Source organism: Vipera berus (genome assembly GCF_964194415.1).
Source record: "Vipera berus genome assembly, chromosome: 4".
NCBI classification, from domain to species: domain Eukaryota; kingdom Metazoa; phylum Chordata; class Lepidosauria; order Squamata; family Viperidae; genus Vipera; species Vipera berus.
This window is the reverse complement of record NC_138206.1, coordinates 38204501-38218417: the sequence shown is the minus strand read 5'-3', so window position 1 is coordinate 38218417 and position 13917 is coordinate 38204501. Positions and strand designations below refer to the sequence as shown.

The 13917-nt window shown below is 34.6% G+C and overlaps 1 protein-coding gene across 2 annotated transcripts in view; it reads right to left on the bottom strand.

The window, feature by feature from the left end:
• Window positions 1-13917, bottom strand: part of EPHA3 (EPH receptor A3) — a gene marked incomplete at its 3' end in the record, with an annotated part of 224684 nt that overhangs the window by 50632 nt on the left and 160135 nt on the right. Inside the window, exons 6-7 of one of the 2 annotated variants that reach the window (XM_081327303.1) lie at window positions 4348-4472; window positions 1098-1260 (exon numbers count right to left, since the gene is read on the bottom strand). In XM_081327303.1, coding sequence (XP_081183429.1) covers window positions 1098-1260; window positions 4348-4472 — 288 coding nt within the window. The remainder of the gene's footprint in view (window positions 1-1097; window positions 1261-4347; window positions 4473-13917) is intronic. The other variant, XM_081327304.1, reaches the window with a different exon arrangement.

The following is a 13917-nucleotide window of genomic DNA, read 5'->3' as shown; positions in this document are numbered from 1 at the left end:
GATACAAGAAAAAAATTGCCACCTTGGAAAAGAGGAACCTTGCTGACACTATCAGAATGGAATATGAAAATTGCAACAATGGCAAAATTAATAAATTAATAATTAATTGTATTAATAAATTAATAAAATTAATTCCATAATATAGATCCAACCAAATATAATCAAGAACATCTCCCATATATATTGCGCTACAAAGCAGGCCAAATTTAGACATTTGGAATATGATTTTTTTAGGAAGAAAGTTATAATAGATGAAAACATTTATATAAATACTAAAAATATTTTTAATGGAAAGTATAAATATCTAAGTTGTGGTTAATGGTTGGGGAAATAAATAGAAGGGAAAGGGAGAATGTGTTAACCATAAAGTTTTACCATAATGTTTTCATTTATGACTGGACACTATTATTTGATAGAGCCTACAAAATTATTAAAGAAGAAAAATAAGAGTTTGTTAGATATACAAGTGCCACATGAAAATCTGGAAATAAAAACCACCTGATGGATGAATTCACTAACTAAATGCAATTAACTGCAAAGGTTCTCTCCCGAATGAGATTTCATTTTGAGAAAAGAATATTGAATAGTTTTTGTGAAGGAAAAGGATAAAGGAATCTACTTCCAGCAGACTGAAAAAAAATCTTTAAAAATCTTTTTAAATATATCCCACTAGCACCACAATAAACTGTAACAAATGTACCACCATGTGGCTTTTAAATACTTAGAAAAAGAGAAGGAGAAAGAGTTCAGAAGTTTAAACTTCATAAGTTCACTCAACAACACCAGATTATGACACTGTGCAGATATTTGATATTTCTGTCCAGCATCAGTTCCACCTACTGCAAGATTCATTGAATTCTGGAAAAATAAATAACATGTGACAGGAGAAAGTACAGCATTTCATAACATATTTCTCAAAACATGTTTTAAGAATAATGACAAAATATAGAAATTTATATACATGTTATCCAGAAAGCCAGATCATAAATACAGAATCATATTTGCTGAACTATGGATGATATGAAACTAGTCAGGCGTATAATTTTGAAGTTGTGCAGGAAAACATTTAAAATCAATTTTTTTTTGCAAATACTTACAGTCTGGACTGGTTTCAAACTCAAATTTGCGGCTGTTGGTCCCATATCCTGCAGCAGTTCGGGCTCTGATTTGGAAAACATAAGTGGTGTCTGGCTTAAGGCCATTAATAGTAACATTCATAGTTTTTGCTCTCAGAATGGTGTAGCTTGTTTCTTGTTCCTGCTTTAGAAAAAGAAATTGGCCTCATTAAAACCCAGGTAGTCAAACCTGGTTGCCATAATGTATGACTTTATTTCATTTTCATAGCAGTTCCCATTCCATATTATTCCAGCTGTGCAAACAGCATTTTTGAGTACAAGTTAATTGTATTCATTGTACATTTTATCTTCTGTAACCAGAATGGCTAAAGAGAATTTGTGTTTGATGTAATCATAGATGCCCTTTCTGAGAATTGTTTTCGTGTATTAAGATTTTTCAATAGAGTGCAATCAATCTTTTTTATCTTACCTCCTCAAATACATTGTATGATTAGATTCTAGAGAAAGAATTTAGACTTCAATCCTAGCACCTCTTTTGCCTTCAAAAGAACAACTATAATAAGGTTGACAATATGTACAAACATCCTCCAGGATATTTCCATTTCAAATCTGATCTCTGCTGTTTTACATCTTGGGAGAGAAAAATTTCCTTGTTTTTTCAACATTTTTTATGTGCTCTGTAAGAATCATGTCTGATATTTTATAAAAATGGAACCCCTTTTTGCAAATAAGTACATTACTGGCCTCATGGCTTTTCATGAAAAGGTAAAAGTTAAGAAACTTATGGACCAACACCATTAGTAAGAGAATGGGATAGGTTCACATTTAGAAGAATGGCATGGAGGAAATGTTGACAGTCTCAGATCACATTTTCTTCCTGTTTCCAATCTGAAATCTGAACAAAATATGCAGGAGAACCTGATCAATTGAGTTTGGCTCTCAGCTTTAGCATTAAATTACTCTGGCTACTGCATTTGAAGATAAGCTGACAGTGTAACTTGGCTACCTCTTCCATTATACAGTATTTGATATTTACTGCAAAAATGTCAGTTCTGTTACATAAATAAATTATGTAGATCAGAGATTATCTCACTTGTGATCTGTCTGGACTCAGGTGCTGTGTAATATGTATGCAGATACTCTATATTTCGTTGCCTGTGACCAAGTTTCAACATCTTAAAATGGTGACTTTTCTTCCTACCACTGAAAGGAGGAAAAATTGTGGATAGTACTGCTGCACATATGGACCTAGGAATAATTCAGCTTCGTTCATTCATTTTAACATTTCAGTTCTGTAGTTGCCATTAATGAAAGTTATAAGCCTACAATGCAACTCTATGTATGTACCTCAGTTTAACATATAATATTACTGCCTAAACAGTGAATATTACAATCAATTCATAGATTCCCATCCATACAATCCCAACATGGCATAATATTATGGAATATCTAGTAAATGTTTTTTTAAGTAATGCTCTACAACTGCTTTCTTTTGTTGTAAGCTATATCTGCATTTTATAGACTTACAGGTAGTCCTCAACTTATGACTCCAACAGAGCTTGCCAATTACGATCATAAATTGTGATGATCATAAAACAGGCTATCATGTGACCAATCCAGCTTCATGACCTTATTTTGTGGCAGTTAAGTAAATCACCATGGCCATTAAATGAAACATAAAGCAGTATAACTGCTACATTTTGCATGACAGTTAATGCAACTAATTACAGTTGCAAATAGCTAATGTAACACTATTAAATTGTAGTACTGCATACATCTAGTATAACATATATTTTATCTATATTTAAAACACACACACAAACACACACGGGTGTGTGTGTGTGTGTATGTGTATATATATATATATATATATATATATATATATATATATATATATATATATATATATATATATATATATATATATATATATATATATGTAAATTTTAAATTTAAACACAAATATGAGCTGTCACCGGTGTGACTACTGCCTGTCGACGGCCTTCAGGTTAGGCTGACACAGGAAATAAAGATTTGTCCCATGTTTGGGGCCTAGCAAGGTAATCTAAAAATAGTTAACAAGCATTTCACACACACACACACACACACACACACACACACACACACACACACACATATATATATATATATATATATATAAATATATATATATATGTTTTCTGAGGTTTTCGCGGGTGTTTGTATGTGGATCTTTGGTTATTCGGGTTTTTCCCCGCGTAGAACTAAAGGTGTAGGCGCAACGTTTCGACGGAATCCCATCCGTCATCATCAGGCTGGTGGCTTTAGCTTCCTTCTTCTGGGAGCCACATGCTTCTCCCAGAAGAAGGAAGAAGGAAGCTAAAGCCACCAGCCTGATGATGACGGATGGGATTCCGTCGAAACGTTGCGCCTACACCTTTAGTTCTACGCGGGGAAAAACCCGAATAACCAAAGATCCATATATATATATATATATATATATATATATATATATATATATATATATATATATATATATATATATATATATGTATGTATGTATGTATGTATGTATGTATGTATGTATGTATTCCAGACAATAGTTCCTTATATATGGTTGAAGTTAGTGAGAAGATGAAAATATCCCTACATTATATAGGAAACATTGACAATAACATTTTAAATTTTAATTTGTGCTTGCCAAATTTTTCATTTTCATTTTGACTACCTAGAACTTCTACATTTCAAACCAACAGGATGACCTTTACAAATGTTAATTAATTCCTAGCTGGAAGTGAAAATAGGGAATGGAATTTCTGATATATGAAAAGTCAGCACTGTTTGTCACTGGCTTTCCTGCAAAACTAGAGCTAAGACACTGGAATATTTTGTATGTGTTTTTGCCTTGCATAATTACAAAAATTTACAGAATTCTGATTAACCTAAATACATTATCTACTCTCATTTATTTCATGTTCTTCATAAAGAAAACATTAATACATTACAAATTAGATGCTTGTTGTATCCTTAAATCAAGATAATATCTTAATTTATATTAAAATACAACATTTAAAATATTATGGTAAAATATTAAAGTTGCTTACTTTAGATATACCTAAATATGAGCACTACTAGAATGCAAATGTCATGCTGTATTTTGCTCACACTGTGGGAAAGCTAGTATATGAACCATGAGCACATTTAAACTATATTTCACTTTCACATTTACAGTAGATATCTTTATTTAATCTAGATTTGAATTTTCCCTGTTGCTTTTGTGGTATCTTCTCACCTTTTCATAGTACTTGACTTCATAATCCAAGATGATCCCATTTGGGTGTTCAGGTTCTTGCCAAGATAGAGAGACGCTGTTTCTAGAAGTCCGGTCCTTTCTGATTGCTGTAATAGGTGATGGAGCTAGAAGAGGAAAAAAGAAAAAGGTGGTTAAGGAAAGAAAACAAATGCACTAACCCTTGCAAGGAATAGGAGATTTGATTTAAATAGTATCCTGAGTTGGATACTATTTAAACCTGGACTTGGATCAACCCCCTAATAGCTGAACTGTAGACTTCTTATTCAAGCCTTGAAGCAGGATAGCCTGAAGGAAAATAAGTTAGACTACTTCTTGCTGGTACCACAGTGGTAAATGAGCAGATGTTTCTCATCTGCTACAATAATGTAAGCAATGAAATTCAGTTCCTGTATTAAAATGTGAAGCCAAAACGGAGAGTTTTGTCTCTATGCTATTATTACTGAAATCTGCAGCTCATTGATAATTTTTCTGTCAGATATACAACATAACTGAATACATTATGGACAAAATCCCAAGAGGTCCATTGTTAGTAATAATCATCAGTGGGCTGTTAAATGTCTTATTTTGGTGGCATTTTCCATGTTTTCCAATATCTAACTCTGATTAATAAATTTCTCCCACATTTTTAACAATTTTCTATGAAGCTTAGTTAAAGAAACCTATTTCAGTATGTTAACATCCACCACACATAAACACACACACACAAAGAAAGAGACAGACTAAAAATATGGTGATTGGTATGATGATGGGAAACAGAAATTTGTTAGATATAGTCATGTTATTTTTTTAAAAAAAATACATTCAAATTATCATTCAGTTAAAGTCTTTACTGCCTATTGGCAAGAATATGTTATGACTATATTAAATAATTTTAATTTCATTTACTCTTATATAAAAGAATTCCAAAGCAGTATATATAAATTATATGTGCAACCTGGTGTGTGTGTGTGTGTGTGTGTGTATACACATACATACATACATAAGAGGGATGCGGTGGCTCAGTGGGTTAGGACGCTGAGCTTGTCAATCAGAAGGTAAGCAGTTTGGCGGGTAGAATCCCAAGTGCTGCATAACAGAGTGAGCGCCTGTTACTCATCCCACCTTCTGCCAACCTAGCAGTTCGAAAGCACATAAAAATGCAAGTAGAAAAATAGGGACCACTATGGTGGGAAGGTAACAGCGTTCCGTGTGCTTTTGGTGTCTAGTAGTGCCGGCCACATGACCACGGAGACGTCCTTGGACAAGCGCTGGCTCTTCGGCTTTGAAACAGAGATGAGTACCGGCCTCTAGAGTTGGAAACGACTAGCACGCATGTGCGGGGGAACCTTTACCTTTACTATATATACATACATACATACATACATACATACGTACACACACACACACACACGCACGCACACACACACACACACACACACACACATATATATATATATTATAAGCGTTGGTTAAGTATTTAGAATACCTTGCTAGGCCCCAAACATGGGGCAAATCTTATTTCCTGTTTCAGCCTAACCCAACAGGCTGTAGTCACACAGTGACAGCTCATATTTGTGTAAATTTTTTGGATTGCTAATAGTCTCCCTTTAATTCTTTGTTAGCAATCCAAAAAAGTTACATACATACATACATACATACATACATGTGTGTGTGTGTGTGTGTATGTATGTATATATATATATATATATATATATGTTTTCTGAGGTTTTCGCGGGTGTTTGTATGTAGATCTTTGGTCATTCGGGTTTTTCCCCACTTAGAATTGGAGGTATCAGGGCAACGTTTCGACGAAATCTCATCCGTCATCCTCAGGCTGGTGGCTTCAGCTTCGTTCTTCTGGGAGAAGTGTGTGGTAGTGGCTGTTTTTTCTTCTTTTTTAAACTGCCAGAGGGGGTGTGGTCTGTGGGTGGAGGTGTGCTCTGATTGGGTGGAGGGTTAGCTGTGTTCTGATTGGGTGGGAGTGTGTTTTGAATGGGGGCTGTGTTCTGATTGGGTGGGGATGTGTTTTGAGTGGATGGGCTGGTCTCAGCTGCCAGCCTTAGACCTGAACTGGTGAGTTGTGTTGCTTTTGTTTGGCTTCATGTTTGTGGTGCTGCCATGTTTTTATAGTGGGTGTCAGTTTGCTTATTGTGTGGTTTGGAGGGGTTTAAAGTGGCTGATGTTGCAGAGACAGAGAACAAGACAGAGAACAAGAAAATGGCAAAGCCCTCCTCCCATACTTAAAAGGGACCACAGACAGAATCAGCAAGATCCTCCAAAAACACAACATCAAAACAGCATTCTACACAGACAGAAAAATATCCACCATCCTAAGAAACCCCAAAGACATAATTGGGTTAGAAAACCAAGGAGTATACGAAATCCCATGCACCACCTGCCCCACCACATACATCGGACAGCCTGAGGATGACAGATGAGATTTCATCGAAACATTGCCCTGATACCTCCAATTCTATGTGGGGGAAAAACCCGAATGACCAAAGATCTACATACAAACACCCGCAAAAACCTCAGAAAACAAATATCTTACCTCTATGGGGAGGAAATCCACCAGTTAACTAGGACTTATGAAAAACGTGAAGTACAAAGAGCTTCCATTCTGTGTGACCTCACATTCCTACGCAACTGCCGAGATCAAAATTTAATCCCCACATCCTTCCAATTGAAACTCTGCAGCCATCAAACGCATCCTGATAAGAACCGAACTGGCCCTAATCAGAAATGAACTCCACACAAAAAGATTCCTCCTGGACCAAATCAACAGAGATCTCCTCACACTTCACCTCAAACTCAGCAACAAGATCCACCCCACACTTTGGGACAAATTCAAACAAATCGCTGTCTGGAGAGCTGAAACAGAGACTGCCTACAAAACAGACACACACATCAACAAACTCCGAAGACTAAAGGAACGCCAGAAACAAACCCCTCCACTCTCACAGCAACACATGAAACAAACTGTGCACAACATCTCAGATAGGATTCTCACCAAAGCCGAAACCAACATCCTGTCTAAAGGATTTAATTTTGCAGTCGCTCCCAAGCACACCTCCACCCACAGACCACAGCCCCTCTGGCAGTTTACAAAAGAAGAAAAAACAGCCACTAGCACACACTTCTCCCAGAAGAACGAAGCTGAAGCCACCAGCCTGATGATGACGGATGAGATTTCATCGAAAAGTTGCGCTGATACCTCCAATTCTAAGTGGGATAAAACCCGAATGACCAAAGATATATATATATATATATATATGTAATTTTTTTGGCTTGCTAACAAAGAATAAAGGGAGACTGATATGATCATTTCAAACTTATTTGTTCTCATCAGTCAGCCATACCCTTCTGAGATTCGAACCTGGGCCGACTGCGTCTTAAGCAGTTGTTTTAACCCCTTGCTTAGTCAAATCTCAGAAGGGTATGGCTTGAAAGAAGATAAAATAAAATGTGATAAGCTACTCATGTTGAGAGAATGGAGTATGAGATTTTTTAGTTACTTCAATCACAAGATGCCAAGAGATGTTTAAAGCACAAACACATATATCATTCAACCACATCTAGGTTAACCTGCTTAGCTTTCCTCTTTGAATTAAATCCCGAGGGAAAACATCATAGTGCACTTCTACTGTACTTTTTTTCCTCAATTTGTAAGCATGACCAAGGGGTTGTAGGGTTGATGAAAAAGTCCAAAGTAGATTCCAGCAAATAAATCAATCAGAATAGAGCTGGAAGGGACCTTAGAGATCTTCTAGTCCAACCCCTGTTCAAGCAGGAGACCATATACCATTTCAAATAGGTAGTTGTCCAGTTTTTTCTTGAAAGCCTCCAGTGATGAAGCACCTACAACTTCTAAAGGCAAGCTGTTCCACTGGTTAAGTGTCCTCCTGTTAGGAAGCTTTTCCTTAATTCAAAGTTGCTTCTCTCCTTGATTAGTTTCCATCCAATGTTTCTTGTCTTGCCTTCTGATGCTTTGGAAACACTCTTCTTTGTGGCAGAATTCCTGAAATACTGGAATACTACTATGTCACCCCTAGTTCTTCTTTTCTCTAGACTGGCCATGCCCAATTCCTGCAACTGTTCTTCATTTGTTATTGTCTCCAGCCCTTAATCATCTTAGTTGTTCTTCTTTGAACTTTTTCCAAAGTTTCAACATCTTTATTATAATCATAACAATAACCATTTTGAAATTTGAAATCATAACAAAAAATTTTAAAAAAATAAATTTAAAAAAAATGATCTTCCAAACCATGCTAATTCTAAAACATACAAAAAAATGCACTTCCATCCATCCCCCGTTATGCTATTCCTTTTGGGGTGTAACGTCTATTATGCAAAGAACAGAAAAGTAGAAAGCAGAAAAAAAAATCAAAAGGAGATAATACTGTATATATGAGAAGGGATCTTCCCCAAATAGTTTATATTAAAAAAAAAAAGAATAAGGTAATACCAACTCATATTAAGAGCTAATGTAGTGTAGTTAAAGGCATTGGGGCTTGAAACCAGGACACTGTGAATTGTAGTTCTGCCTTAGGCACTAAATAACAGGGATTTTGGATCAGTCACTCTCTCTCAGCTGTAGAAAAAGGCAATTGCAAACCACTTCAAAAATCTTGCCAAGAAAACTGCAGAAACTCATCCAAGCAATTGCCAAGAGTTAATCTATATATTAAAATAGAAACATTGCTTTACGGGAGAAAACAGCTTTCAGAAAATGGAGAGATAGGTTTCAGCACAGAATGTCTAATGTAGCTTAATGGCTCAAAGTGAGAGTTATAGGGTAGCTGGTCAGCTGTAGGCTGAAGTATGGATTGCTGCTATGAGGGAAAAGATGTAAAAGATGCAGCACATAGTACACAGACTAGCAAGATCACAATGTCATGACTTTTATTTTTATTTAGTTTTAATCAAGAGCTTGGAACTGTATTAGTAAATTAGTTAATAATCTGAACTGATTAAGGAAACTACTGTACTAAATCTAGGGAAGGTTAGAAGAACTGGCATTTGTAGGAGAAACTCATACTTCTATTAACACCCCCCCCCCAATATTGCAGCAGTGTGCTGCAGCTGCCAAAAAAGCCAACACAGTGTTAGGCTGTATTAACAGAGGAATAGAATCAAGATCATGTGAAGTATTAATACCACTCTACAATGCCTTGGTAAGGCTTCACTTGGAATACTGCATCCAGTTTTGGTCAACATGATGTAAAAAAGATGTTGAGACCCTAGAAAGAGTACAGAGAAGAGCAACAAAGATGATTAGGGGACTGGAGGCTAAAACATATAAGGAACGGTTGCTGGAATTGGGTATCTAGTTTAATGAAGAGAAAGATGGGGGAGGGGGAAATGATAGCAGTGTTCCAATATCTCAGGGGCTGCCACAAGGAAGAGGAAGTCAAGCTATTCTCCAAAGTGCTTGAAGGAAGGACAAGAAGCAACAGATGGAAACTAATCAAGGAGAGAAGCAACCTAGAACTAAGGAGAAACTTCCTGACAGAACAATTAATCAGTGGAACAACCTGCCTCCAGAAGTGGAAGTTTATAAGAAGAGACTGGACAGCCATTTGTCTGAAATGGTATAGGGTTGATGACCTCCAAGGTCCCTTCCATCATCATCATCATCATCATCATCATCATCATCATCATCATCATCATCATTATTATTTAATCGCTTAGGACCTCTGCCATCAATAAGGTGATGCATAAAAATTCAGTGGCATCCACCACATTAAAAAAGTTAACCCTGCTTAAACACTACTCTTTATTCATAAATATAATTAGTTTTCTATGTACATTTGCTCAATCTTTTGAGAACCTCTGGTAGTTGGAGAATAATACCTAAGGAACTATTCCTAAGTAGAGCATATGAACATAAGAAAAATAGTATTCACCTAATTGTAGCTTTGGAGATTTATCTTTGAACAAAGTTCCCGTAATTCAACAGAACTATCTTAATATAAGAGCTTAAGATAAGATCCTTTGAAAATGGTTCTATAAATCTGTTAAAAAGATTTCAATCATATTTTATCACCTGAGGAATAAGTTTATACACAGAATCATGAGACTGGTGTGGGCCTTTTTTAAAATACATTTATAACTTTTGCTATTGATAGTGTCTCATGAATCTAATAATTGCAGTTCTCTGAAATTCACATATTTACTAAAGCAGACTATATATATATATATATATATATATATATATATATATATATATATATATATATATATATATATATATATACACACACACACACACACACACACACACACACACACACACACACACATATATATATATATATATATATATATATATATATATATATATATATATATAAATGCAACTAATTATTAATTCATTCAGTGTCATCCCTTTTATTTCATAGTAAATCATTTTACAGTTCTTTAAATCATTCTTATAGTCTGTTATTTTTAAAAAAAACACAAGAAAAAACCCCAAAATATGCCTGTTAAGAAAACCTTCATAAATATTTATGACTAATTAAAAGTAATTATTTCCTACCACCTTTTCTATTTATTTTAAATGAATCAATAGCATAGTGATAACATCATATTAGCCTTAAATATTATTAATCATAATAATTCTGGAAAAAAAGAGCTTTTTCATATGTTCATTTACTTAAATATCTTTGTAACCTACCAAAAATGTGAATGGACCAACAATGAATTTATCAGAAATGAATTTTCAGAGCTGCTGTACTTTACAAATTTTTGAAGAAGCAACTTCACTACAAATATGCATATATAATATATTTCACAGCAGCATGTTGATAAAGGAAAGCTTTTTATATTTTTATTGAAAACATGAAGAAAATGGCTCATCTTCAGTCATTTCAGTCAAAGATGATTTGGAAAACCACTGATTGGAAAAATGATAAATGAAACATTGACTTTAATGATCAAGATGAAAAAAGCCTTTTACCCATATAGCCTGAAAGCCTGTAAATTTATACAACTTGTTCATGAAATAAAAATGAAATTCAGTCTTCCATTGCTGTTTTGGTTTCTTTTTTTGAAACAAATCAATTTTGCCTAGCCCCATCTGCACTGAATTTGCCTCCCTTGCCCCTCCCCCGCCACAAGGCTTAGGTGGAACTGAAAAAAGATCAGCTTTGTGTTTGACCTCATAGTCTAAATATAACCATTTCCAATGTTATTTTGCTAAAACTAAAAACCACAGCCATTCCATTGCCATTATTCAGCAGCCTAACCTGAGTGTGCTTTAGATACTATAAAATGGGGCTAGAAAGATATATTATAGACTGTGTACTTGGATATTACAGAAACAATCTGTAATGGTGATGTTGTGAAATACTATTCTATATGCATTCCAAGGTACCTATTTATGTACTAGATGGCTGTTTTGTTGTTTTGCTACCTATATCTAAGGGCAGTGGTGGGATTCAAATATGTGAACAACCGGTTCTCTGTGTGGATGCCGCTTCTGGAAGTCCACTCTGGGCCCGGGCAACAAAAAATTAGCTACTGGTTCTGCCAAAGTGCTGCGAACCGACTGAATCCCACCACTGTCTAAGGGTCACTTTCTAATTTAGGAAACATGGCTGAATAGTTCTAATAGCAAAGGAGTCCCTCTGAATTGAGGGATTCAGGAAATCACATGAACACTGGAAATTCTGTTCCCATATTTTCTATGGCAAGAAATAAGCTCAGTGAATTTAGACCAAATAAAAATGAGACATTTCAAAAGCAAAAACAAATTAAAAAAAGCAAACTGTGGTAGATTGAAATCTGGAATTTATGGAATTACTTGCCATATATGGCATCATCCTTACGTTGTTAAAGATTAACTGGTTCTCTGTGTGTATGCCGCTTCCAGAAGTCTGTTCTGGGCCTAGGCAACAAAAAATTAGCTACCAGTTCTGCTGAAGTGGTGCGACCTGGGTGAATCTAAATTCAGTAACTGTTACGCAGTTTCAAAAATAGCCACAGCCACAGATCCAGTGATACTTTTTTATGTGCATGTATCTTGCGAACTATTTGTCTTTCTGTTCTGTTTACTGCATGCTTTGTAAATACAAGAAAAAAAATACATTTTATATGCATATTTTAAGTATGGCTGATAAATTACTGAAGGATAGAAAAATGATAAGAGATTATGAGTACTCAACAGATTGTTGTTTGATACTATCATAAATAAACCGGGGGGGGGGAAGACCTTGATGCTGCTGATTCTAATTCATTACATGAGTTTTATGAAGGGTTTTGAGAAAGTCAGTTTAAATTCAGTTTCTATGTTAGCATTTCTTCTTCTATTTCCTCATCAAAATTTTTGTTGTTTCTATGCTTTTCTAAAAGTTGCAATATTAAGGAAGATGAGGGAAGAAGGAGAAGAGATTGATTTTAAAAAATGTTTGTTTTAGGCACAAATTTGATTTTATATTGCTTTCACATTTCAATTGAAAATATTACTGAAATCAGAATAAAAGATTGTAACAAGCTATAAAAGAATTCCATAGCTATGAAGCTTTTTTCTTCAGTACTAAAATGATGTTTTTATGTTACAATTTTGTCTTCTGTCCACAAATGTGCAAATAATTTTACAAATGGATTTCATGTATATAATAATCTATTCTTTCAAAGCTTATCTTTAGAAAATAAAATTGCAATGCAAAATTCAAGAAGAAAAATAGTGAATTTTAAATAGGTATCGGATTGCAATATTATATAAATTAACATTTAATTAAACAAATTTCTGTCCTATCCTACATGGTAAGATCTCCAATTTTACCTGAACATTGCTAAAGCAATCCTCACACCTTACTCTTTACCATAAATTATCTCTCTACTACATGGTAAATTCTCTCTAATTCGAAGAGCAGAGTATGTACATAGTGGTAGGGGTAACAATATATGCTGCGATTAATACATGAGTGTCCAATGAAGTTGGAAAAAATCACCCTCAGATGTCAGGGCATATTCATATAAATGTTTTTGTTCTTCTTTTTGGGCAATGAATACGGAAATTTATGAATCCAAGGAATAACTCCTTAAGATCTACCTACTATGAATGAAAGTTTGTCACAGGAAGAAATTACATGAGGTTGTTCATATATTTATCTAGTTTGATTCTTTTAGATCCTTTGCTTCTACAAATTGATAAGTACTGTTTAGTTCTACTGTTTAAGAGTGAAGACTTCTGATTTCTAAAGTAAATATGAAAATGGTTACTTTATATTTCTTGAGATACATAGTGAATTGGTGCTTTTTCTGCTATTTTTAATTCTTCATTCCCCTACTTTTCCACAATTCTTGTTCTTTTACATTTAAATTTATACAGTTTACACAATCCTATGTTGTTTGCACATTAACACTTTTTAATAAAAATAACATTTTATCTTACAATATATGGTTTAATTTGTTTTACATTCTAAGACCAATATGAGTGAACCTCAAAAATGGTTTTCCACTCCAAATAAATATCTGCATGTCCAGAGTCATGCTATTTGATTTAATCTCCTTGGAACTGGAACAATTTTCATGTAATGTTTTTCCCCCCTGTATTTTTGCAAAGAA